Here is a 27,857-nt window from a genome sequence, read left to right as displayed (position 1 = left end):
TCGTGATACACCAGTCTGGACGTTTCGGGGTCATAATCCACCGGTATTAATGTTCCGACAAGAAAAGTTGATGAAGATGATAACAGATGTGCTGTTAGGGTGTTACTTTCAATCGCATTCAGTGGCGCCTCAGCTTTGCAAGCCGTTTCTTTATTGTATGCGAAGCTCTCGATTGGTTAAATGGTGAAGTGTTTGAATAATCAAAAAGTGGTTGGCGCGATTGGGTAATTTCTTTCACTTGTATTGATTCTGCTTATAAGTAGATGATGTTAAATGTAGTAATGTCGTAAATGGTAAAGTGTGGTTAAATGTTATAGGGGAAACCAATTTCGTGAGAGGGAAACAACAACGTGAAACCAACAGCGCAACGGTAGGAATTTTTATAGACTGTTAAGATCATGCCTGCAATTCAGTTGAGTTGAAAGGATTTCAGTCAGGATTCGGTGTAAAGCACACCATTCGTGCTTTGTTTAAATCGTAGCCAATATTATTGCTAAGTGAAAATTTTAGTAAAAAATTTATTTATTGAACCACGTTGTGTGTTGTCTTATTTTCAAGGTTTCCGAACATTTGCAAGAGTCTAACATGAATCCTGTAAATAATATTCTGTACTTGGCCACATTAGGAGCGATTCGGCTCTGGCGAATGTTTATGTACATTGCGGTTTATATCGGACTCAGTCCAGTCAAGGCATACATTATCAAAGCATTACATAGTACCGGAATTAAAGTAAATGGTGCAGCATCACATGATATTGTAGTGCACAATGACTGGCTTTACCATCGTCTTGCATATGATGGAACGTTAGGTATCGCCGAAGCATATATGGACGGATGGTGGGACTGCAAGAGGCTTGACGAGTTTATTTGCAGAGCATTCAAAGCGAGTCTCTATAAGAAACTGCTGTTTCCCTGGGAGAAATGTATCAGTTACCTCACTTTTGATGCTTTTAATCTACAAACAGTTGCACGATGCCATCAAGTTGCACAGGAACATTACAATCTAGGTGAGTTATCATTGGGCTGTACAGCGCTCTGCATAAATTTAAAGGCCCTGGTAATTTCTAGGAAATGATATATTCAAATCTTTCTTGGATGTAAACATGAATTACAGTTGCGGGTACTGGAAAGATGCCAAAAATTTGGATGAAGCTCAACTACACAAAGTGGAACTTATTGGTAGAAAACTTAAACTGAAGCCGAGAATGCGCGTGTTGGACATAGGATGTGGTTGGGGTGGTCTATGTAAATTCCTTGCTGAAACGTACAATGTGGAGGTGGTGGGAATTACTAATTCCAAGGAGATGGCTGAAGAGGCTCGATTTAATTGTAAAGGTTATCAGGTGGACATTCGCTGTCAGGATTATCGTGAAGTTAATGAAGTCTTTGACCGAATTGTATCAATTGAATTTTTCGAGCATGTAGGACGGAGGAATTATCAATCGTTCTTTGAACTAACACATCGATGTCTCACAGACGATGGTATTTTTCTACTACAGACGTCTGGTAACGACAATGACATCAGTCCGCCAATCGAAGGCTTCATTCACAAGTATATATTTCCCAATGGAATTCTACCGAATCATAAAGACATTCCTAAGGCCATCGACAACTTATTTTGCCTTGAAGACTGGCACAATTTTGGTGCTTATTATGACAAGACATTGATGGCTTGGCATGACAATTTTGTCAAAAACTGGCACACCATCAGTCATATGTTCGAGAACCCAGATTCCACTTACCGCATGTGGATCTTTTTTTTCCTTATGTGTGCTGGGGTGTTCCGAGCACGCTTATTTCAAGTCTGGCAAATTGTGTTGACGAAAAGTGCTGCAGGTGGATACGTTTCCGTTCGCTAATCTACTTACATATAAAAGTAATGTCATCATAAACCGAAGCGATAGCGGTGGTTTGTGACGCTAGTCGACTTCCCTAAAAAAGAAAAAAGAAGTACCAACGGGAGACTAAGGAACCTATATATATGCGAACATTTTAACTTTTCCATACTGAACCAAATCAAAAAAAAAGATCATTAAAAACTGTTATCCACATCCGGAGAAAACACTATTTGAAATTGAAGCATCTTCACACATTTTCAGCACTTTAACCATGTTCGAGTTAATAGAAATGTTTCATGTGAATTTCTGGTTTCAGGTTTAAAGGTGTAATTTGTTTTAGGGTTTAGGCCGACAAAATTGTGGACAGCAGCCATCTTGGAAATTTATTTTTATTTTTTGTATTTATTGCATTTAGGCCTATATGACACATACATAGTTGCCGTAAATTGGTAATCATAGAGTTTCGTTAGCGGATAAATTTTTCCGGCATTTCAAGAAAATGGCGGCCATCTTGAAATTTCATATTTTTGAGATATTTTTCCAAGTAACTGTAAACACGAACTTTGACTGGCCGAACGAACAAGATTTCATCCACAGAGCTCAGTTTTCATACAAATATTGATGAGGTTATGTCTCTATGGATGAAATTTGACAGTAATTTGACAATTCGTATGGCCTTGGAACAGACCTATACGGCATGTAGAGAGTTTCGATAAAGTGTCAATTGTATATATTCGTTGGTGGAAGACATTTTTCGATATTTCAAGAAAATGACGGCCATCTTGAAATTTCGTATTTTTGAGATATTTTCGGCTATACGGCATGTATCGAGGTGGGAAAAGTGTCACTTGTATAGTTTCGATTGCGGAAAACTTTTATCGACATTTGAAGAAAAATTGAAAAGTGAAATTTAATAATTTCGAAGGCTCCAGATTTGCGAGTAGAGTGACTTCGATTGAAAACCTGAATCATCAACAGTACTTGTCGTGGATCAAGTATGGCATGTTTGGTATCGTTGTAAGGGTTAGTCTTTAGGCTACAATATTACAGACAAATTAGTTTGAAATAACGCTGCCAGAAAGGTACAGAAGTTTCCAAATTTCAACGAGTCGCATCCACTGGTTCTCAGAAACGGCCCAGGGGTTCGGGCTAATTTTTTCCTGTGTGAAGTTCTTGTCAACACTCTTTATGAATATGAAAAAAAATTATTGATGGTCGGCCGTTCTTATTTAATCTCGTTTCAAACCAACCGTGCAATACGAGTTCAACGAGCTATAACTCATTTAAAACGGTTCACTACATCCGGAGAAAACACAACTTGAAATTGAAGCATCTTCGTACATTTTCAGCCATTTCACCATATTGGAGTTAATAGAAATCTTTCGCGTAGGTCTGTAAAACCTCATCGATAAAATTCTCTTCGACATATTTTCTTGTTAAAATGTTCTTGGTTGAAATTTATTACGTTTAGGCTTATTGATATCAAATATTTTGGAAATTTAATATTTACAGGACTAGCGTCACCTTTTCCTCTTTTGAGGTATTTAGGTAATTTGTGGATTTCCATAACTCGGACCATCGCTACCAATCAGCGGACTGTGTTCATTTGTTGAGGTATTATTGCCTATGACTCCACGTTTACTCAAAAGTACAGCAACAAGTAAAAATGCCACAATAACAAGACCGAGCAAAGTGCCCGAAACAATTACAGATATACACTCCGTACGCCTGCCATCAATTGTTTCACCTAATTGGCAAAGTAGATCGTTTGCCATTACTTTAGTACATCCGGCAGTTATTTGATCGATCCTAGGCCCTTGAGTGGTCGAATGACCTTGATAGTGAACAGGCAGCCTTGTTACCATGTCCAATCCAGCGACATAGTATTTTTGTCCGCAATCATACACATTGTAGTTTGGATGTGGTTGTCCAGGAGAACCCGATAGAGTTAACACGAAAATATGTTGTCGTGTTGAGCTCCAGTACAAGTTGCTTGCTGAACCACCGGTATACTGGACCAAATGGATTATAAATCGATTTAAAAAAAAATCTGTAGTCAAGCGTTGCTCATTATGCTTAAAAACTAAAAGAATGTCGCCTCGACTCTATCACAGTAATCCATAAGTTTTGATAGATTTCCAATTCATTTCCTTACCTGTGGCACCCCAGATGGGAAATTTCCTGAAATTACACCGGCTGAATTCACAATGAAAGAATTTACACTTTTAATTCCATATTGACTCGGTAACTGTCGACGGAAGTAGGCATTCCAGTTTGCCTCACTTCCTTGGTCGCTGCTAACTACATGACGAATTTGGAAATCTGTCCACGTCGCAGAAATTGGTTCCGATTCGATTGTCGAATTATACCCTGACAAAATATGTGCTCTGTTGTATCGATTTCGTTTAAAATCAGTTATTTCTTTACCGTTACCAATACTTCGTCCGTAAGTTGAATTAATAACAAAGCACAGCCAAAAAATGCAAACTAGCCTCATGATTGTCTTTGTTCGAATGACTTACTTTCGATTAGATAAACAAAAATTGGCATGATAAGTATGGAAGTGGGCAAGTTTGGAAAGTGAGTAAGTATGAGAATGACGAAGAACATACGGCAGTGTGGGAATGTGATGCAAGTTTAATCCTTAGAATTGCATCGGTGGCCGATGACTAGGAAAACTAACCGAAAAAACATTAACAAATAACTCTTCTGCCGTTTCTGTCGTAGTTGTTTTGGGGGTTAAATCATTTTTCATAGAGAAACGCGTCACTGAAAGCAACAACGGTTGAACTGTTTCATTATAAATGGCGTTATAATAAAGGTCATCCCACCTTTCTCACAATTACGGCAATGAGCGGAAAGTGCGAAAAAGTTGCTTGAATTCGAGTAGACACAGCTCTCTGTCTCAGGCTGTAAATTCAAGTAGTATTATCTTTGATATTAATTTTGCAGAGAGATGGCGTTTGATAAGATTTTATAGCCAATGCGTGGCTGTTTATCAACTTAATAAAGTTATCGCTGTAGAATGAGCAGGTATACTTGTATTGTACATGCACCGTCGTTCTTGTAAAATTGAATGAGCCAGTTCGGAGCATTTGAACTAAAGAAATTTAAGAGATGACTTTCAAGCTGTGAAACTGGTGGAGGAATTTCATTCGTCGGTCATTTTAAGAATTCAGTTAATGTTCTTCGCTAGTCTTACGTTATACTTCTACAAGTGGCACTGCAGACGCAAGCATATAATTTAAATGTTTATTCGCGATTTGCACGTAATGTAGGTGACACTACTTTCTGTTGAAGATTGAACTTAGCATTCTCATAAATTCTAATTGAGTTAAATCAATTCTGTTAGAATCAGCGATTGAATAAACATCAATTTTTTGTATCACTGCTTTTATTCCTCACCGCAAATTGGAACCTCTAACAGGTTATGGGCCCAGATCGGGGATAGGGCAGTGAAAAGTAGAAGATGAAGATGGAAATAAAATCGAGAATGAAAGTATGCTGACATGGACTGAAAACGGAGTAGGATTTGGAATATGATTTGGAAAAGAAAGAACGTTGACGCAGGCGTGGATCCACCTATGCGCGGTAATCGCGATCGCCCGGGTCAGAGGGTGATTTTTATATGGAATTTTTTCTAAAAAACAAAAACCGCCCGGGTCAGAAAATTGTTGTCTTCTAACCGCCCGAGTCAGAACAAAAGCTGGATCCGCCCCTGCGTTGACGACAGGACTAAAAATGGACGAAAGAATGGATTGCGAGCAATGAAAGAAGAAGAAACAAGTGTTATATCGACATTGGCAAAGTTTACCGGACGAAAGAAAAGAAAAGAAGAGAAAAGAGAAGAAAGTGGAACAGAGTTGAGCAACAGAACTTGAGCGGAGAGCAACAAAGTTTGAGCAAAAGAAAAAGTTTACAAGAGAAGAAGAAGACAAAAAGAGAAGAAGAAGACAAAAGAAGAAGAAGAAGATGGAGGAGAGGATCTTGGAGAGGATGATAAACAGAACAAAAGAACAAAACAGAAGGCGGAAGACGAAGACGGAAGGCAAAAGACGAGGGTGGAAGATTCATTGGGACAATGGTTGAGAAATCGGTCGCCGCAGAGTCGGTCGTTGGTGGCAAAGTTGCATGTGAAGGCTTCGATAGTTCTTCGTACGGCGGAGTGTATGTTTGTGATGGAGAAGCTGGTTACGGCAGTTCATATGGTTCTGGTTAAGGAGGAGACGGAGACGAAGACTTAAGATAAAATTTGATTTATTATGTTGTCGCTATGCAACGGAGGATGATATTTATTCAAGTGGTAGAATTTATGGGAATGAGAAGAAGTGTTGAAGATTGAACTTAGCATTCTCATAAATTCTAATTGAGTTAAATCAATCAAGTTGGCACTTGAGGAAAGACAGTTTTTATGTTTATTCTGTTAGAATCAGCGATTGAATAAACATCACTTTTTTGTATCACTGCTTTTATTCCTCATCGCAAATTGGAACCTCTAACACTTTCTATGTTCGAAAGATTTCAATATCAGACATAAGTACGTTCCATTTATTTCCGCTAAGCACCCTTCGTTGCAAATCGCCAATACAGCACTGCACAAATGGATAAGCTAGTAACCAATTATGGACGTACTATGGTACGCAAATATAATCCGAGTCTCTCCCCGTTCACAACATGCTGGTAGTTTCACAGTGACTATCGCCGAGTGCTTGCATTTAATTTGCGAAAAATGGTCATCAAAGCAAAAATATCCAAAGAGATTCCACCGACGGTTAAGCGACTTTTAATTACAAGACGCATGCCTAGCTCCGGTGAATGATGGTGAATTTGTTGCAGCTGCAATGTTCTTTGGAATCATTGCCGGATTGAGAGCGTATCAAGATGTGCATTCTATTGGTATAGAAAGAAAACCCGATCTCTTTCCAGTTGAAAAGTAATTCAAGGTCGCTTCAGCTGGCGATCACACACTCCTGTAAGTCCGCATATAATTTGAAATTCTTATGGTTTTGATGATGTTTAATAAAATTTTTATTTTATGTTAACGATTTCTATAATTTATATAATTTTGATGGAAAATACAATTTTGCAATGGTTTTGGTATGCGAGCCATTTTTTGAACGAAAAGATAGTTGATGTGATTGACCCATTCCAGTTCGTAGGGAAGGGTTTCCATAAAAACAATTTGCGACTTTTGCGACAAACAGTGAAAGTGATATGTTTCAACCGTTAAACAGTTTTTGATTAAATTTATTGTCTTCAGTATTTTCTTATCTCTCCGACATTACATTTACTCAACACTGACAAGCGAGAATGTAAATAGCTTTTTTTTAAACAGTGTTTTCTAAGGCCACGGTTTTAGCTGTGCATGCCATAACTTTATACAACACAAGACGTTTCTATTGGTCTTTTTTGGCCTCTAAGAGAGCACAAGCGAGGATAAGCCTATTGCATTTAATAGTCAGCTAACAATTGATTGTCGTATTGATTTTGAATTGATTTTTCGAAATGTGATTCGTCATGCCCGTAAGGCGTACTATTTGGTCAGGTGAACCAGAAAGCTTCAGGTCGAGTTCTTAAGATCTGAAACGATTCCAGGCCTGAGTTTACAATTTTAGTTTCATTTCATACTTTTAGAGTGGCCACGTCGATTCGAAATCAAAAATATTTCAGGTCTAACCACTGTCGTAAGCTGTACATACTCATATGGAATGAGTCTCATTGTTTTGACAGCAATTGATTTATCTGCCATATAAGCTGCATGTACACGCCTGACCCATTCTCCTTAGGGCTCTTTCAAAGGTATTAAGTCGTATACATCAGAGCCATGCATTTGAATATTCAAATTGTACGGCCTTATGGGACCGGGGACTAACGGAACGGTATTCTGTATACGTGAGAGTGTATTGGTGAGCTATGATATGAATCGGTCGGTAGGGAAAGTAAACGGTCGAGAAGGAAAGCACCAACATACTCTCACTATTACAGAAACAAAATACCCCAATACACACTCGATGTGTGTTTTCGCTTGGGCTTCGCCTGCGCGTGCACATACATCTTGTGTGTATTGGGGTATGTTGAAATATACTATTTTTAGATGGACGTTCATTTGCTGGCAATGCTTTCTTTTCGATCACACTGGATTTTTGTTGTTATTGTTGAATCGTAGTTGCTCTAAATCTTACACTAAATTTAAAATATTTTTGTTCTCGGCTGTAAATACCCAATTTAACCTTTTAGAAACGGCAAGCATATCACAACACAACCATAAAACGTGTCACTTCTTAGCGTCATTTGTGTAATAAAGTGTCACTTAAAACAGGTAACGGGACATTCCTACACGGTTAATATCGTCACGAACGATATTATCGTCCACCGAACGATGTTATCGTCAACAGAACGATATTATCGTCAACAGAACGATGTTATCGTCAACAGAACGATATTATCGTCCACAGAACGATATTGTCGTCTACAGAACGATATTGTCGTCTACAGAACGATATTATCGTCAACAAAACGATATTATCGTCCACAAAGCGATATTATCGTCAACAGAACGATATTATCGTCAACAGAACGATGTTATCGTCTCAACAGAACGATATTATCGTCCACAGAACGATATTATCGTCAACAGAACGATATTATCGTCAACAGAACGATATTATCGTCAACATAACGATATTATCGTCCACCGAACGATATTATCGTCAACAGAACGATATTATCGTCCACAAAACTATATTATCGTCAACCGAACGATATTATCGTCCACAAAACGATATTATCGTCCACAAAACTATATTATCGTCCACAAAACTATATTATCGTCCACCGAACGATATTATCGTCCACAAAACGATATTGTCGTCTACAGAACGATATTATCGTCAACAGAACGATATTATCGTCCACAAAACGATATTATCGTCCACCGAATGATATTATCGTCAACAGAACGATATTATCGTCCACAAAACGATATTATCGTCCACCGAACGATATTATCGTCCACAAAACGATATTGTCGTCTACAGAACGATATTATCGTCCACAAAACGATATTATCGTCCACCGAATGATATTATCGTCCACCGAACTATATTATCGTCCAGCGAACGATATTATCGTCCACCGAACGATATTATCGTCAACAGAACGATATTATCGTCAACAGAACGATATTATCGTCAACAGAACGATATTATCGTCAACCGAACGATATTATCGTCAACAGAACGATATTATCGTCCACAAAACTATATTATCGTCAAAAGAACGATATTATCGTCAACAGAACGATATTATCGTCCACAAAACGATATTATCGTCAACAGAACGATATTATCGTCCACCGAATGATATTATCGTCAACAGAACGATATTATCATCAACAGAACGATATTATCATCAACAGAACGATATTATCGTCAACAGAACGATATTATCATCAACAGAACGATATTATCGTCAACATAACGATATTATCGTCAACAGAACGATATTATCGTCAACAGAACGATATTATCGTCAACAGAACGATATTATCGTCAACAGAACGATATTATCGTCAACAGAACGATATTATCGTCCACCGAACGATATTATCGTCAACAGAACGATATTATCGTCCACCGAACGATATTATCGTCCACCAAACGATATTATCGTCCACCGAACGATATTATCGTCCACCAAACGATATTATCGTCCACAAAACGATATTATCGTCAACAGAACGATATTATCGTCAACAGAACGATATTATCGTCCACAAAACGATATTATCGTCAACAAAACGATATTATCGTCAACAGAACGATATTATCGTCAACAGAACGATATTATCGTCAACAGAACGATATTATCGTCAACAGAACGATATTATCGTCAACAGAACGATATTATCGTCAACAGAACGATATTATCGTCAACAGAACGATATTATCGTCTCAACAGAACGATATTGACCGTGTAGAAAAGTCGTCTCTGCTTTAAAACAAAAACTACAAAATGTGAAAACGTTAGGTTAGGCCGCTCATATTCTGTTCTTGTTGTCGATAGACCAAATGCTAACCCTTTCTATATACGATTATCCATCAATTTTGTTTACAGCAATTTTATTTCACAAAAAAAAATTCTTAGTCAAACTGTAACGTACTTTAAGTACCAAAAATATAATAATTCACTTCCTTTGATAGAAAATCTAGTTTTTCATTTCTTTCTAACCAACATTTTTTACTGGAAATAATTTTTTTTTTTGAAAATTCAGCTCAGCATTTTCATTTTAAACGTTTACGAACAACGACTTCAATTACGGCAGTTTGAAACACAATTGAGGTGATTCTAATTTGACTTTTTTTTTGTTATACAAAATAATCCATTTGATATTATAGACCTTAAACACAAAACTTCATCCTAAATTGACTATTGCGAATGACTACGCACATATTTTGTTGATGCAAAGTGCTCACAGACACTAGACTTAACAATTTTCGTAAAATTAAATAATTAAAAAAAAAACTGATGAGGTTGTTACGTTGTACGGAGAGTTCATGACGAGAGAATGAGGTGGCGTTGGCAAGGTGTTTGTTTACCAAAATGAAAACAAGCGCTGAAATTGAAAAAAAACATCGATTAACACAAGCGGTTCATAGAATTTGCTAAATCTAGAGTTCACATGTGCTTTTCAGTCCTCATTGGGTCGCATTTAATTTGGTTTTTGATTCATGCCTGCGCACTGTGTTTATGCAAAAAATGTTTGACAACCATCTGTTATCATTTCACTGACGAGTCCAAAGATTCATGATTTATGAGTCATATCGCCAAGACTTCAGGCGATTGGGCAACAGGCGGTCTCCGATTTTAATGAGTGATAGCTCGTTGGATTCGTCTTTCAATTCTAGGAAACACGTGTCTTTCACTTTTTCTTAAAAAAAATTGTTTTCTGTGAAAAACGCTCAAAAGTGAAGACATGTCAGAGGGTACCGAAAACAGTTTTTCGGCAATAACTCAAGAAAAAATTATTTTAAATTGTTGTAATGTTGTACGAATGTCGGCCTTGGAAAGACCTACAGGCAGAGTATACGCACCGCTTGGTGCTAGTTGATCCACTAGAGTTATGACTAAAAAAATAGCAGATGTTCGGAGAGTCCGTCTTCCCTGTTCCACGGAACCGTTTGCTCCCACCTGATCATATCCTTTCTCCAAACTCTTATCACCTAGCAAATAATGGTGCGATTGAAAAACTAATTACTGTTCCGGACTCCTGAGGTCATGTGCTTCACACTAACACTTTATTTGACTAAAATCCTCGAAGAAAAATTTCCTAATTTTTCTCTTGATATTATTAACACTGGATCTGTTGTAACGACATATATTCGCGACATAGCGAAGCGTTTTTCTATTGATAAGGTAGACGATAAAAAATGACTGCCGTAGTACCGTTCCAGACGCTGTTCCAGCTGTAGAGCCCCCGGAAAGAAGGAAAAAATCTACATTTTGGCACCAACTTTTTTTCCAACACTTCTGTGGGCTTGCAGCACAAAAGTACTGGGTTCATTTATATGTGGAACGATTGTGGGTGAGGCCAGCTACAACACCTCATACTCAGTTCCGTGGAACATCGATGCTGCAGGGAAGGTGGACTCTCCGAACATTTACTATATTTTCAGTCATAACTCTCGTGGATCTACTCGCACCAAGCAGTGCGTATACTCTACCTGTAGGTCTTTCCAAGGCCGACATTCGTACAACATTACAACAATTTAAAATCATTTTTTCTTGAGTTATTGCCGAAAAACGGTTTTCGGTACCCTCTGACATGTCTTCACTTTTGAACGCTTTTCACAGAAAACAATTTTTTTTAAGAAAAAGTGAAAGACACGTGTTTCCTAGAATTGAAAGACGAATCCAACAAGCTATCACTCATTAAAATCGGAGACCGCTTGTTCCCAAAGTTAATAAAATCACCTGAAGTGTTTGGCGATATGACTCTTATGTTGCATGTAGCATGACAAATGACCTCAATTTTGACTTCAATTTGCCTTCTCTAAAATGTTAGTCGACTGAGATAGACACTAGCGCTGTTCTAACTCGCAAAAATTTCAATATGTTGAGGGACTAGGAAGCACAGGAAGTCTTGATACACGTGTTTTAGCAACAAAATGCACGTTGTCGGTCGTGCAACACGATTGTCATCATTCGAAACATACCCCAACGGAAGACGATGGTGATGCTCTGGACTGTTGCACTTGTTGATGATACAAATCTTCTCCTCGGCCGTACGAATCACGATGGCGTGATGCGTGGCTGGAAACTTGATGGCGTACCCGTTCGGACGCTGCTACTTCCTAAACGAGAATGGATTGCAAACAGAGAGCATTAAATTGTGTGAGATCAAGTAAACACTTCGTCTGCCATGCATACCTCTCCATCCGTGTTCAATAGTTGCGTCTTCATGTTGTCTCCGACGAACCACTTCTGACCTTTCATCACAATATTGAGCGGAGGTTCATGATTAGCACCAGTGTCGGACGACCAGACTGTAATCACTTGGGCACCGTCAATTTTCACGGAACGATGGAATTTGAATGATGTTTCGTTGGCTCCGGCCGTTCTCAACAGTTGCCATCCACCAAGGTTGATTTCCTATTTAAAGACGATCCACGTAAGACATTAAACGACCCGATCAATTCAATGCAAAGCCAACACTCACCTTGTTGCTTTTGTTGTGCAATTTCACGAATTTTCCTTCGGGATCAACATCCAACACCTCAACATCGCCTTTTGCTGAAGAGGTAACTGAAAATTCGGACAAATTTCTCTCTTCCGATTCTTCCAACAACGTACGCTTGCGTTTCATTCCGCCGCGTGATGGGGTGCTTCGTCCAACTGGTGTTGCACGTCCACTGGCCGATCGTGCGAATGACTGTTGCAGTTGACTCGCTGTGGCTGAATTCGATGGCGTAATGTTAAGTCGCTGCTCTTCGCCGCGTAACAATTTGTCGTACGCCGCAATTTCCAAATCCAGTGACACTTTAATGTCCATCAAATCTTGATACTCTTGCAGCTGCAATGCCATCTCTTCACGAAGTCTGGCTAATTCAGCTTCGTCATCAGCTCGGCGTGACCGTTCCAGGTCCAGTAACTGTTCCAGATCACGAATTCGAGCATTCAATCCTGAATTCAATGACTCCAAATCGTTGATTTTCGATTGCAGTCCATCGACACGAGATCTCGTTATACGGATCTCTTCAAGAGCTGCGGCAGCGGTTTGTTTGTCGCGTTGCGAAGCATTTTGAATGTTCTTAATCTTTCCATCGAAAAGTAATTCGATTTCCTCACGATTAGCTCGCATTTGCGCTTCGTATTGGTCGCGTAACTCTTGCAGAGACTGTTGCAACTTGGCCTCATACTGTTCGGCTAGTCGTCCGTCTATTTCGCTGATTTCGACTTGTCGACGAGATCGCGTTTCGGTCAGTTCCTGTGAGTGAACTTGATCCTTGAATGTTAACTCTTCCCGAAGACTTTGCACGGTGTTCTCCAGATCGACACGAGCCAACGTTTCCTCTTCCAAATGCTTGCGAGCGTCTTCCAATTGTTTGCGTAATTTGAGCACTTCACGCTCCAAATCTTTGACCTCATCTTGAGCCTTTTTGCGATCAGCAACGGCAGTGTTGTATTTGGCTGTAAGATCGTTGCATCGAGATTCAAGTAGCCGTAGGCTGTTCTCTGCAGTGGCCAGTTCTTTCGTCTTCTTATCCAACCTGAAATTTAGAGGACATTGGTATGAGTCGCCGGTAAGACATTATTTCCACCCACAACCATTACGCTATCGCTGAACTACGTTTCGTGCAATTTTATTTGCAGCACGAACACTATAGCGATGTGTGATGGTGGTGGGTCGTATAGCGATTAAGAAACGATAAGCTCTTGAAAGGCTGAGAACGTGAAACGTAAGTTTTTCGTTTTGCGAACAAAAAATTCCTCCCATTTTATGAATATGTTGTAAATATTGACTAATTCGCGTGCCTTATCATTGTTTTGGATGATGACGAATTTAATTGCGCTGATAAAAGGTGAGTCTTAGAAGTATGCGTGTAATCAAATGGATGGAAATAAAAAAATGTTGAGATAACATTGTAGAGTTGACAAGTAAACGATAGGAATGCAACTGGTAGAAAAAACGTCTTTTCACCGAAAATTTTTGGCATTTTTGCTTGTTGTTGCTCGAGCAACGAAATTTTAGATGCCCTCATTTACGTCCCTCTAACACGTAAAATACCATCTGAAGTCGAACGAAAAAGCAGTGTGATAAATAATGGTAATTTACGTAAGAAGAATCGTGTGGGAGATGCGGGAAAACAGGAAAAGTAGGAAAATGTGTAGTTTTTCTTGATTTCTCACCAATGGCTACGGTTGCATGTACCAACTCGTCTCGTCTAGTCAATACCTTTCATTTGACATATCGCATAAATTTTTTGATCAGTTATTGGCTATTGGCAAGAATAGCAGTTGCAGTTGCAACTGTTTTGCAGTAGTTTTTCAAGATCATTTCTGGATGTTTAGATTCAAAAAATTTATGCGATATGTCAAATGAAAGGTATTGACTAGACGAGACGAGTTGGTACATGCAACCGTAGCCATTGGTGAGAAATCAAGAAAAACTGCATTATTTCCTACTTTTCCTGTTTTCCCGCATCTCCCACTGGAAGTATTATAAATAACTGTTATATAGTATAGGAGAGAAGGCAAGCAAGCCCTGTCACACCTTGGTTCTATTGACGTATTGGCGTCCTGCAGTTCTCAACAATTATTGACATTAGAAATAACAGAAAAATATATAAAGGAAATAGCAGGTTGTATCTTCGTCAGTCGTGCAAATAACAATATTTCACAATAAAAAGTTTGGAATTCCAAATAACATTCAGCTCACTAGTGTGCTATTCACATTTTTCTGAGCATATTTTTGTGTCATAATAAAATAGGGTGACCAGAACACCGTTCTTTCCATTTGTTTAACCTACATGAGTGGTACATTTAAGGTTCTATCAGGCTAGTAAGTTATCTTTAAATAACAAAACATGTCTCACACGATGGTTTCTGCAAACCGAGTGTGTCACAATAGACGAAAACAATTCAAAAAATATTTTTGTACGCCAACAGCCTTGGCAACCACAGCGGATCTTACTCAAACAGTGAGCTGTGTGGAATTCAGAACATATAAGACATTCGACATGTACCATGTAGTTATTTGAATGATTAAAGGAAGAGAAAAAGCTGTTCAGAGAAAGAGAGATGCACACAACTAAGTCATCGTACTAATCACCTGGCTCTTTAATTCGTTTGAATGGCATTTTTCCTGGTCCCCAGCATGGTTCTGAAAGAAGAGGTTAGGAGGCCTGTGACATCAAATTTCTTAAACGCACTCATTACAAATTTTGTGAAAAGTCAATTTGAAAACAAAATTTGCTTTCGGTAGATTGAAATTTAGGCGCCACCGCCTTCGTAATCAACTCAAAAGTGTCTTATCCTGTTCTTTCAGAACCTTGATCCATAGAACATTTTCTAGAATTGTGTAAAACAATACGTTTCATATCGTAGAATCTAGAATATAGCAGAGCTGCCTTGATGCAACGAATGTACATACCAGGTACGGCCATTCATTATTTTTGTCAAATATAATATGAAAACGAGTGTGTCAGAATCCTTTTTTTAAATCGCTATAGGTCTCTTCCAAGGCCGTTCGAAATGTCAATCGTCATCCACAGAGAAGCCAACACAGCCTCACTTTGAAGTTTTAACGAAAACATTTGTTTAAGTTGCGGTTATGTTTGCTTCTGTGGATGACGGTCGGTTGTTTTCGGCCTGTCAAAATTCGGTTTTACCGTACGATGGAGGTGACATTAGATCATACATATATGCGAATAAAATAGTGTTTTCGACCAAATTCAAATTCTAACTATTGCTCCGTCTGGTCGCCCTACTTAGCATCAATTAAAAATAAAGTTTTGTGGAATGGTTTCAATTTGATTTATTTTCGCATGACTGTTCTAATGGTTTAATACTAAAAAAAATAATAAATAATTCTTTTCCTGGTCTATTCACAACTGGGTAACCGCGAAATTATGACATCATGTTACAACTAATAATCGACTGAATTGTTGGATCAATAACTCAACATTCACCACAACAACAATCCACATTTTAAGAACGATCCACATACCCTTCAACAGTTTTATTTGCTGGCAGAAAGTTTTAATTTATGCATTCGTGTGCCGGTGGTAGCAATATAGAGTGGACACAGGGTGTACCACTTTTCCATAAAAATTGTCGTAAAATACCATCGATTTTAGGCAATTGCCGAAGACAATTCAAAGTTACTATAACAGAAAATCGTTGTTGCCGAAAACTTTAAACATTCAGAAAATTGAATAACGAGTCGACGTTTTTAAACGACATTGAACAAGGGCTGGTACAAAAATCAAAAATGTTCTAAGTTACACCCCTGTTGGAGTGGGGACAGCATTTGCGATATTCGACGTAATTAGAATCAATTTTTTGTTTCGAAAATAGAAATAAATTTTTCGTTTAATTTATCCTGCTAGAGTTCCAAAATAAAACACAATAAATAAAAATGACGTCATGTCATACGTACGCATATATATACACTGCTTGCTGGTGTACGAAGAGCAACATAAAAAATCAACAAATTCAAGGAAATTTCTTTTCATAAAAACAATTTATGAGAATTGAATGAATGTTTAATCAGTTCTCAACCATGTGTGCCTCTACGGTTGTGTAAATATTTATTCAGTTTTACCTAAAAAATGTTCACAAAAGTTGTACAACACTGCACCGATCGCTTGAAGATTTGAGATTTGAAAAATAAATAATTTTGGAAGCCCTTTGATGGATCTTTTTTCTATTTTCGTTGACCTTGCGTTCAATGATTCGTCTTGTGGGTGTGGAATATTACATTCGGATGTAAAATCAGTCAAATCGTTTGACAATATTCAAGTGGATTTGCGTCTATATTGTGTGTATCGTGCCTAGATATCGTTTAATAGACCAAAAAGAACGGAACTTCGCCCACTTGATATTACTTAAATGGATGAATCTTAACAAGACAAAGAAAACATATTTGTAATCCAATCAAAGAAGCAGAGTTACGTTTTACACACTCATTGTCTTTAAGATGCACGGCGAAATAGTCTTGAAACGAAAAGAAATGATTTCAAAGCGTTAGTAATGTAGATCTAGCTCGAGCGGCACGTTCCAAGAGTTCGTTCACAAAATTTACTTCTTCACATAAATAGCCAGTTAACATGGTTACCACCGCTGATGGTATCGGATATAAATGTTTGTTTACAAGAAAATGGAACGTTAGTTCTAAGAACACATTAGAAATTATTAATGGTGCCATGCCGGTGCGCTAAGCCTGCCCTAAGTATATTTACCTCTCGTTTTATTTATAGTTTTTGAACTGAAATTGAGAATGTTATTTGAAGGGAATTTATAGATTGTGCGGGTGTGTTCAATCTAGAGGCATGGCAACGAATTCTATTTCTTTATGAAAGAATTTCAGACTGCAAAAGTTGAAAATAAACTGAATGTGAGCAATGTTGTGAACACACAAGTACGTTAACATGATGACAATCCTTATCTATACAGTCCTGAACGACGATTCTTGCATTTTCGTTACTCCAAATATTCATAACTTGACAGTTGCGTGTATAAAATTCCATCAGAACTGTCAAGTTACGAATTCTTAAAGTTACGTATAGCACAAGAATCTACGCCATGCGTACGAAATAGTTATTTGTTTACAAGGTGGGAAAAATATGAAATTCTGACAAGAGATTGGAAATTTCCATTTCTCCTAGAGGTGAACACAACGTTTTCCATGCGTGCATGTTGTGTTTTGCTGTTTTTGTTCACGAAACAAAAACATCGATTCACCATACCATTTTCAAAGACATAAACAAAGTGACAGTTCGAATGAGAGAAGTGCTATTTTCTCGCCACGGGAGAGAAAATGCTGCACTTTTCTCACTACGTGGATCAGGCATGAGCGCCGACGGAGAAACCTCGGCGGCGGCTAGCCGAAAAAAATTTCTCGGCGGCGGCGAAAAAGTCGGCTTGAGCCGGCTTAAAACGGCTCGGCTGGAGGTTCCTTTTAACTTTTTTTTTCAAAATAAAAACGTTTAGATAAATTCATGGAAAATGAACTAGTAAGCATGAAAATGAAATTGTACGGAAAGCGAAAATGTAGGTAGATTAGGTTGTTCAAAGTGCAAGTGGAACTGGTCTTGTTACAAGCAAGTCTCTAAGTCTAAGGTTCACTAACGCGTCAAGTTTTATTGCCTCAAAACTTGAACTAAATGGAAAATCTTGCTCCAGTACACTCATTTAACTCATTAAGAAAATGGTTTTCGAGAAGAAATCGAAAGCTCACGAAAATCAAGTAAAAATTGAAAGGAAAAAAAATCGAGAAAATTCGCAAAGATCGATAAAGTTTTCTCAAATTTGTGAATTAACTGATTGTGCGCCTTCGGCTCGTTCCGCAAAGGTCATACTTGCCAAAACAACAAACTTAGAAGCGAGGACGTAATATACCATTCTGGAAAATTCATGAAAATTCAAGAAAATTTTCAAAATTTTCTTAATTTTGAAAAAAAAATTCAAAAAGTACTGGAGCTGCTTAGGATCAACAGGAATCTCGGTTTTCAAAATTATTTCACCCATTCACCTTTCGAAATCCTTATTTGATTTTCCAGCCGTTTCAAGCCGGCTTTAGCCGTGTTTTTGGCACCGGCTCGGCTGCGGCGCGGCTTGCTCAAAAATGGCCGGCGGCGGCTTGATCGGCGGCTTATTTTCGGCGGCGCTCATGCCTGACGTGGATCCCTTTATGCTATTAGGAACGGTATCTCGGATCTCTGCAGTACAAGATCCGAGACAAACTAAAGAAACTGGTTCACCACCTGGCGAGATCCGAGGAATCGTTTTATTAAATAAATAGTTTTGAAAACCGACACGGTGCGACTGAATGAAACTTAATTCAAAAAGCTAATGCACTTTTGATGTTCTTAAAATTCAATGACATAAAAATCATAAATTCATCTGAATACAGCCGTCGAACGTTCCACATAATGATTTTTATTGTTTACTTCATTAAAATCAATCGGATGACGTAATTGATGTCGTCATGTACCTATATATGAGCATGACGTAATGCTAAAAGAACGACTATAGAAACAACGTTTTGTTGTCGTTTAACGCAAAGATTTAAGCTATGTTGACCATCATCATTTGGTTAAAAGCTCTAACCGAAGTATTGGTTGTTTCAACAACAACAAGAAGTGACCTTCTCGTCGTAAGATGATCGAAATATTTTAATTTGCTGAAAATCCTTTTCGAACCAAAATAGATTAAATTAAACTCGTTTTTCTAATTAATTTCTGGAATTAAAGAAACATCTCATCTATATGCGCATAAATTGTCCCTTTTAAGCAAGCTCGTCTTTCTCTATTTACACGGTGATTCGCTTCAAATTCATTATCAATTCATGGTGAATCGTATAAATGTAAGTATTCATATACCGGATTGAATGAATAGAAATTAGCATATCACCTCACACAGCTACAAATCGAACATTTACACAAACCAACAAAACACGAGTGACGAGTGACGATACACACCGACCAAGGTGTTATCGAAGCTTTTGAACATTTTGAACATTAAGCAAGATTTTCAACTCCGAATCGCGGGGTAAGTCGTTTAGGAAACTGAGGACTTGCACGAGTTTAAAGGGTTTCAGTAGACATAAAATGAAATGATTAAAGTGAATGTTTAAACCGACTTAACTCGTCGTGTTATATTTTCTATCAGTGTTGCACTCGTGGTTATTATTGCCGGCTACGACCATTTCATAAACGAAAGCGTGAGAACCAACATTCTCACAGATTCTGACTTATCGGCACGTCGTTAGAGTCCTAACAACACATTCGTTCAATAGTTTCATTATCAAAGGATCTGAATTTTATGAAACAGTGTGTTCCACCTGGTCGATTGAAATGAATAACGGAAGCAGATGCTTAGCACCAATTTCGATTGTAACTGTCTATGACCTGCAACTATATCAGTGGTAAAGAGCGAAGACAGTTCGAAATTATGTTCAAATTAGGACTGGAGATGAATGAGAGAGTCCAAATTGGAGGTTCGTGAGAAATCTGTGGCTTTGGTCATTCAAGTACTTTGGCCGGTAATAACCGGTTAAAACCGGTTTTACTGTAAAACTCAAAACTCCGATATCTCCGTCAAATCGACATATTTTTGAGGGGTCTCAACGGTTTCGGAAACTTTAGTCCAATACCTAAAACTCATAGAACAACTTTTTTGTCTATGGACCAGAACTGCCCAGTCTATGGAGGATTCCCGGAAAAGTGGCCCCCAAAAAACCGCTAACTTTGAGACTCATTTCCCTGGCCATTTCTTATTCAATTTTGAAGTGTGGGGGCTTTTCGGAAAGGTAATTTCATACCCTACCAACGTTAGCTGGACGAGCTCTGACCTATCAAAGAATTGGGCGCCAGAGCTCTAGGAAGCACTAGTACTTTTATCACAAGTTTTTTTTTGACAGAAAATTTTGAGAATTAATAAGCGTTTCAAACGATTTGATCGATTTTTACTCAAGAAATGACAAGACTATGATACCTTTGAATGATATGTAACTAAATGACTGGGTCTGAGTCTTCCCAAATGCATCCCAAAGCTAGAACACAGTAAAACTAGCATTTCTAGCAGTTTCTTTGTTGTCTTATCTGGATTTAAGGACATATTGATGTGTTTGAATGTCAGTTCCTAGAATTCCATCACTCCGAAGGGTCACCCTTCTTCCCAGTGCTAGAACTCTAGGATGGTGAGTACTTCCATTGGTTTTTTCGAACTTTCTTCTGGACTCGAGGGAAGTCTGAAATGTCTGGAGGTCAGTTCCTAGAATTCCATTACTGCGAAAGGTCTATCTTCTTCCCAAAGCTATAATTCAAGGAAAAGTAACATTTCTAGCAGTTTTTTTCTAGTATTCTCTGGATTTGAGGAAAGATTGAGGTGTCTGGAGGTCAGTTCCTAGAATTCCGTCTCTCCTAAGGGTCCATCTACTTCCCAATGCTAGAACTATAGAATGACCATTACTTCCATCAGTTTTTTTAAGTTTTTTTTCTTGACGTTCCTTCAGTTTGAGGTCTTTGGAGGATATTTCTAATGTCCATTGAACATAATAGTAGAACTCTGTGAAATAACCTCTAGAGACCTCAATCGTTCCTTTAATCCTGTGATAGTTTAGATTTAAGATTTAAAATAAATAATTGCAATAACGTGAAGTTACTGCTAGTGGATAGTTCAATCGCTCCAAGAAGAGAATTGGAAAAACGGATCAGTCTATTTAAGGAGTTTGTCACCGTCACCACTAATCGAAATTTTATTTTTTTTTTGAAACTGGTTCTTATCACGATGAACCATGCAAGTCAATTGAATAAATTCGTGTCGGTGACCTCCACTTCAAACCACACCGACAACAAGAACTCATCATCGGACACCGTTTGTGTGTATGCGCCTCAATATCGAAACACTAAAACCGACCAACATTCTATTTAGCGCTGATGAGAGATTGGTGGAATATCATAAAAATTCGCCGTTGTGTGTATGGTTATCATCATACACATCGCTAAGTTTCGTTTCCCAAAAAAAATTCAATGAAAAATGTAAGAAATGGTTATTTGTTGACATGACATCATCAACAAAAATACAAACGAGGCGTCATCACGCATGGGCCACAACCGAATTATATTATTACACTTTTTCGTGCTCATGTGGAAGAATTGATTCGAAAAATATATTTTGTCACAAAAATGGGAATTTGGTTCGATTAAATTAGCAAACAAGAAATGCAGCTCGTTGGCAACTTACCTCTGTCGTAGATCATCATTCTGCTCGAGAAGCCGCTTCACATCAATTTCCAACTTTGCCTTCTCCCTGGCCGTTTCATCCAACAACTTTCGGGCATCGGACAGCTCATGTTCGTACATCTGTTTGATGTTTGATGTTTCTCTGGTCACGGTTTCCTGTGACGTTCGCACTTCCAGCGTAAGCCGGGCATTCTCCGTTTCCAAATATCGTACCCGATCAATGTAGCATGCCAGCCGATCGTTTAGATTTTGTAGGTCGGCTTTTTCAGCCAATCGACTGTGACGCGTTGGACTTAACGGACTGGTCGGCCGAACGGTTATTGGTGACACGGCTGGTCCAGAATTTTGTGGTGCCACACTACCTGCTTTTCGTGAACGTGACGACATTGTAGCAAATGTTGAAAAATAATCACAAAATCAAAAACTTTGTCTTCCGAGAAAAAACAAATTCCGAAATCAATGAAATTGTTGCTGGAATACGGATGCACTCGCGAGAGTTTGTTACAACGAAAATAACGGAATTGAATGTTTGTTCTCCTTCTTCTATTATTTGTACAAATTAATCGAAGATATTTTCTTCTTTCCAACTATCTCACACGACCGCTTTTACTCAACTGATACCTCAATCCGATTGAACAAAATAATATGCGGCAAAATAATGAGATTTTGTTTATTTTTTGACTTATAAGCCCACTCTCTAGGCACTATAGTTCAATTCGTCGAACACAAACACACACAGAAACTCGTACACGTAATTTAGTTATTGAATCAAATCTTTTGCCGATTTCGATCGAAGACTTTTACCAGACGGTAAATAATTAGCCATTGACTGGCCCTTGGTAGTTGGTTTTAAAATGTTGATCGAAAATACAAATATAAACGTTGGGCGGACAATTTGCGCGATACCATTTGCTTAAATGAGATATATACTCTTTATACCAATAACATGACATCATCGGTGGCATGTGTGTAACGTAACAGTGAAAGAGAGAGAGAAAGAGAGTCAATTGCCGGCAAACGACTGGTAACGAATATTTCGGTTTTTTTATTTGGTCAAGTTGAATTTCCGTGTATGCACTGGCTGTAACCACGTAAATTACCAACCCATTACCAACCGATTACCAGCTGGTCGGCTAGAAAATACTCGTTAAACGCTTAAACTTCTTCAATTAAATTAATTAAAATCTGATTTTAAAAAAAATCTTTGATACGAACAGAACCGTCCGTATGATCTGGATTCTCCAATTTTATCCCAAAAATCGGGTAAATTTGCTTTCCGAACATTACGGTTAAATTTTGAAGTACACCAACTAACATACAGATGGTGTTGGTAGTGCATTCGCCAGTGAGGTACGAATTAAACATGAAAGAAATTGTATTGTATTGTAAATAACTGGTGCGTGATTTAAAAAAAATATATATTTGAAACAGATGAATTAATATTCTGTGTTTTAACCTGTAACAGACGGCAAGCATATGACCAGTATTATTGTTGGGTCTATAGGTCTCTTCCAAGCAAAGTATATAAACACTGAAGGTTATGCAAATCCACAGTTACACACGGATCCAAACTTTCAGGTGAATTTTAGCTCCGTCATGTTGTACACGTATTGAATTTGTTTGCGTCAAGTTGCATCTAGCGGTGAATTTGGAACGATTTAGCGGCGTTATGTTGCACACACATAAAATTCGTTTGCGTCAAGTTGTATTTAGTGGTGAATTGGAAGGATTTAGGACCGTCATGTTGCACAAGTCTAAGGTAGACAACATACGAAAATGAATTCACCTGAAAGTTTGGATCCGTAATTTCTCTGATCCGCTGAGGGTCTGCATTACCTTCAGTGTTTATATACTTTGGACACAGCAACTGACCAACATTCTTAACCAGAGGCAAGGTACATAGACATACTGAAGGTAACGCAAATCCTCAGGGAATGGCAAGAAAGACGGATCCAAAGTTTCGGGTGAATATAAGATTTGTTATGTTGCATCCGTGACGTTAGGCGTGGCTTACACGACTCGTCCCTTCAACATTGGGATCCCCCAAAATGCAACCGATCGTTGACACTTGATTCGCTTCGGATTGAGTATGTTGTTGCCGTTGGATTTTATTGATATTGTCCCTTTAAATGCCAATAATTCTGGATCGTTAAATATCTTTCGTTCACATTCTTTGATCTGTTGTTTTTTTTTTAATCCATCGATTTGTCTAAAATTCCAAGATAGATATATGGGTGGAGGTAATGGTTAATGCCATAGATAACCCAATCACAAGTGCAGTGCGGAACGAAAGTTCGATACAAACGCCATCTGTTTACTTTATTAAAAGCAAAAAAAATGCATAGAAACCTGGGCCAGCTGTTGTTTGATAGGCAAAATAATTTGTGAATGGAATTACCTCTGCCCATATATTTACCTTGTCGGAAAATTCAAATTCTGAAGTGCTCTTATGGTATGAATTCTACGATTTCTAGGAAGTGTGCCGGGTGGAATTTCAAGTGAACGTGAACTATGAAAAAATGAACCGAAAAGTTAGATTTCAACGCTTCTTTGCATGAAAATTACGCTGCATTAAAAAGTGTTGTGCACTTTCCATTTGGAATTTCCACTTGCATTTGCATTTACGGCGTGAATTCTCGATCTCGATGGCAGCTGTCGTCTATGATGACTTTTGCTGGACGTGCGTTGGAATGGACTATTTGGTGTGGAGTTCAGTTAAATGAGGCAGATTTCAGTTTGTGTATTTTCAAATAATTTTTAATCTTTAATTGGTTTTACACTGGGAAATGTTGCATAAGGAAAAAGGGAAATATTTCTCAAAAATGTCTTCTTTTTTTTAAATATTTTGTTTCCACGTCACATAATTCTACTAAAATTAACAATTTTCATTTATAAATTTAAATGCAATTTTTGTTTATTAAAAAAAAAGATTGTTTTCGTAAAAGTCTATGTGTTCATTTCTAAATTTTCTAAATATACAATTTGTATAAAAAACATTTTCATTTTCTCAAATTTGTAATATCAGTTGACCCATCATTTTCTTCTTCAAATTTTCATCAAGTTAACCTCAACCTTTTAGAAAACGGCAAATGCGTCATTGGCAATAGCAGACGGCTAGTCTTTTCTATAAGGTTAATGGACCTTCATTATTAGAATTTAAATCTATAGACGGAACGGCTGTGTGCACTCAGTCGACCACGGTTTCGAAATCTGTACCATATCATTACACGACACGATACGACGGACATATTTATGGTCTAAGGGTTGTGCTTGTGAGCGCTAGAAGGGACTAAACGTTATAAGCCTAGTCGTAGCGATCACATGTTTTAGAAGATCTAAATTGATATAAAAGTCAGGAAAGTTTAACGAATGCGTTTCGAAAGATAAATTTTCATTGAAAGGTTCGTCATGCCAGAAAAGTTAATTCAAAACCATGACTTGTCTGTTACGACTCGCTTTTCAATCAGGACATATTTTGGTAAATTTTTTTACCAAATTAACTGAAATTTACCGAAAATTTACCCAAGTTATGCATTCGGTAAATACCCGGTAAATTCGGTAAATACATTATAATAAGAGGCTTGGTTTTCAATACAAATTCTATTTATCGAATCACATTCTTCATTTGGCACCAGTTAGATATACACCAGGCCCCCATCGCATCGCTCAATAACAAAAGTCATCGAACAAAAATGTCTTTTGTATCGAGTTTATGGTATAGGTTTCGACATTTTCAAGAACAAGAAACTATCAGAACATCGGGACATTTCGCGAGCAAATATTTTCGCGGAAATATGTCCTGGGTGCTCTTTTGAGTGACTGATATACACACAGGCTTTTCGTATACTAGTGTGTGAGGGAAAAATGCTTCTTCTTGGCGTATAAACTTGTTGGCGTTTTTGGGGATATTTTTAGATTGCAGATAGTGGAATAGAAAACGTTTGTTGCTACACGTAAAAAGTAACCAATTCAGAAACCACACAGTCTACTGATAAAAGCGGTCCAGTTATATAATATTACATTACGCCTGTCCGGCAACAAACTGAATTCTTTTCTCTGTTGGTTGAAACTATCAGTTTCGCCTCTCTTTTACACAAACACACCGATCGCAGATTTCTCCCTCACACGCGCTCAAATATTTTAGAATTATTTTTATTTTCTTTAATTTTCCGATTGTTCTACTTGCAACTATTTTCTATAAAATTGAATAACGTCTTCTTATCATCCAAGGTAACGTCTAATAAATATTAATCTAAGATAAATAAAAGGCTAGCCGCTCTCTTCCTTTCTTCATTTCTGTTCAACGCTTAGTTAGTATAAATAAATGCCTTTACTCGCTGCAGCCCACGGAACGAATACATTATTTGATGACATTTGCCATAATTTTCATTTCAGCTGGACTTGGCGATTAAAATATCTTACGTTTGCGTTTGGACATTTTAATTTTGACCAGTGAGATTGCTTCTTGCTTATCAAGAATAAAAATGTCCAAGGAAGAGGACATAGGACGTAATCTACTGTACAATCTTTATGTTATATGTACGTGCACAGAATAAAACTAGGTTTAGGAAATGTTCAAAGTGCGCAAAACGTACCAAATGAGTACATAACCGATCAATTTGTATATATTACACACTTGTCACGAAGAAGTCGAGGCTTGCCGAGACTGATAGTGACAAGTGTGTACTTTGTTTTACTACATAAGCGAAAACGAGACAACAACATAGAACTGAAGTGTAATTTTTGAATTAAACTTCTAGTTAAGTAATTTTGACATCCGAACACCGCGCGTATGTGATAATAGTAGATTATTCACCTCTGTCCACATGTTTATTCAGACACTTGGGGAGTTATTGCATGAGCCGAAGGCGAATGGTATAACCCCAAGTGTCTAATAGTACATTAAGGTACCAGTGAATATACCGAGAATTAATACTCTTCTGTATATTGCACAAACACGAGAGTAACGAGTGTACGTGTAATATACAGAAGAGTATTAGTGCGTGGTATATTCACTGGTACCTTTGTTTTATTGTATTGCGGAAACGATCAACTTATCGATATATTAATGTAGGATATATTTACGTAGATAAATAATAATGACGTCATATCAATGGAATAATTCGGAGAAATAATGTCCGAAAAACAGTGTTTAATGTCGATATATAGACCGCAATGCAATAAATAAACATTTGGACAGAGGTGAATACGCTATTTTATCTACCGACGTCGAAATAATAGTACTTTTTCACTGCTGTTATTTCACCTGGGTAGATAAAAAATTATTCACACAGGGTTGGCTGTCAATGTATTTACCAAAAGAAAATTTATGAAAATACGGCTAAATGAAGGGAAAATATTTGATAAAACTGAAATCATTATGTTGCGAAATAAACGATATGATTTGGACTGATCTAAACAGCTGAAATTGATCTCAACTCTCTCTCTCTCTCCCAATTGGGCTTGTATATTCAGTACAATTCAAACAATGTAAAACGAATATCTAGGTATATACTAAATGTGAGCGCAACATGAAGTGTGAATGGTATTTATGTCCATTTTCATTTGTTTTTCATGCACTTTAATGCTTGATTTTCACTTACTAAAAAAGTACTCCGTGTGAGAGATAAAATTGAATTTTTTCAATTTTTGCTTAGTTTACTTGACAGCTTACTCTCTCACGGCTCTATCAGTGAGTACTTTTTGTTGAGTGGACCATACTTCAGGAAGGAAACGGAGGATTTACAAGAAGCAAATTAAATTAAAATTCTAATTTGTATTTAACATGACTCGGTAAGATAATCGCTAAAAAAACCCCTCCGCTCTGTTGTTATAATTGCCTACTCACAAAATTAGGTTGAAAATGATTTCTTTTTGGCATTTGTTTCACAGTTACCTGAAGAATCACTCATAAGTTTAAAAGTATGGAAGTCAGCGTTCGGTAATGCGAACAGCTACGGTTTCCAGTCCCACTTGAGTCCAAACGATTGGATGGATTCTTTTGAAAAACAGCCTACCAATATCGGACGTATTTTCCAGTGGAGAGAAAAGTG

The 27,857-nt window shown here is 37.7% G+C and overlaps 3 protein-coding genes across 4 annotated transcripts; 1 reads left to right on the top strand and 2 right to left on the bottom strand.

Moving 5' to 3' along the window:
- Nucleotides 1–267: 267 nt before the first annotated feature.
- Nucleotides 268–1,866, top strand: LOC119083603 (cyclopropane-fatty-acyl-phospholipid synthase-like). The gene is made up of 3 exons (XM_037193339.1): nt 268–370; nt 559–1,006; nt 1,068–1,866. The coding sequence occupies exons 2-3, from the start codon at nt 586–588 to the stop codon at nt 1,856–1,858; spliced, it is 1,212 nt and encodes a 403-aa protein (XP_037049234.1). The 5' UTR covers nt 268–370; nt 559–585; the 3' UTR covers nt 1,859–1,866.
- Nucleotides 1,867–3,273: 1,407 nt separating this feature from the next.
- Nucleotides 3,274–4,375, bottom strand: LOC119083605. 2 transcript variants are annotated; one of them, XM_037193342.1, is made up of 3 exons: nt 4,265–4,375; nt 3,993–4,207; nt 3,274–3,849 (listed from the first exon to the last, which is right to left on the bottom strand). In XM_037193342.1, the coding sequence occupies exons 1-3, from the start codon at nt 4,332–4,334 to the stop codon at nt 3,382–3,384; spliced, it is 753 nt and encodes a 250-aa protein (XP_037049237.1). In that variant the 5' UTR covers nt 4,335–4,375; the 3' UTR covers nt 3,274–3,381. The 2 variants fall into 2 exon arrangements, with proteins under 2 accessions (XP_037049237.1, XP_037049238.1); XM_037193343.1 differs by having other exon boundaries at nt 4,271–4,364.
- A 5,855-nt stretch (nt 4,376–10,230) lies between these two features.
- Nucleotides 10,231–22,565, bottom strand: LOC119083600 (lamin-C-like). Its single transcript, XM_037193336.1, has 5 exons — nt 21,806–22,565; nt 12,555–13,605; nt 12,266–12,487; nt 12,052–12,189; nt 10,231–10,451 (listed from the first exon to the last, which is right to left on the bottom strand). Exons 1-5 carry the CDS (start codon nt 22,189–22,191, stop codon nt 10,431–10,433), a joined length of 1,818 nt encoding a protein of 605 aa, XP_037049231.1. The 5' UTR covers nt 22,192–22,565; the 3' UTR covers nt 10,231–10,430.
- Between the last annotated feature and the right edge of the window lie 5,292 nt (nt 22,566–27,857).

This window comes from Bradysia coprophila, unplaced genomic scaffold (assembly GCF_014529535.1).
Source record: "Bradysia coprophila strain Holo2 unplaced genomic scaffold, BU_Bcop_v1 contig_70, whole genome shotgun sequence".
Lineage (NCBI taxonomy): Eukaryota > Metazoa > Arthropoda > Insecta > Diptera > Sciaridae > Bradysia > Bradysia coprophila.
Note: the sequence above shows the minus strand (reverse complement) of the source record. Positions and strands in the feature narration are given on the sequence as shown.

Excerpts from the sequence above, each read along its gene's own strand:
- LOC119083605 (XM_037193342.1), bottom strand. The coding sequence starts at position 4,334 with ATGAGGCTAGTTTGCATTTTTTGGCTGTGCTTTGTTATTAATTCAACT. Across the intron at positions 4,208-4,264 it reads CGGACGAAGTATTGGTAACG|GGTATAATTCGACAATCGAA; the intron begins GTAAAGAAATAA and ends ATATTTTGTCAG. Across the intron at positions 3,850-3,992 it reads TCCCATCTGGGGTGCCACAG|TATACCGGTGGTTCAGCAAG; the intron begins GTAAGGAAATGA and ends CATTTGGTCCAG.
- LOC119083600 (XM_037193336.1), bottom strand. The coding sequence starts at position 22,191 with ATGTCGTCACGTTCACGAAAAGCAGGTAGTGTGGCACCACAAAATTCT. Across the intron at positions 12,488-12,554 it reads TGCACAACAAAAGCAACAAG|GAAATCAACCTTGGTGGATG; the intron begins GTGAGTGTTGGC and ends GTCTTTAAATAG. Across the intron at positions 10,452-12,051 it reads CACCATCGTCTTCCGTTGGG|CGCTTGTTTTCATTTTGGTA; the intron begins GTATGTTTCGAA and ends TTTCAATTTCAG.
- LOC119083603 (XM_037193339.1), top strand. The coding sequence starts at position 586 with ATGAATCCTGTAAATAATATTCTGTACTTGGCCACATTAGGAGCGATT. Across the intron at positions 1,007-1,067 it reads ACAGGAACATTACAATCTAG|GAAATGATATATTCAAATCT; the intron begins GTGAGTTATCAT and ends GGTAATTTCTAG.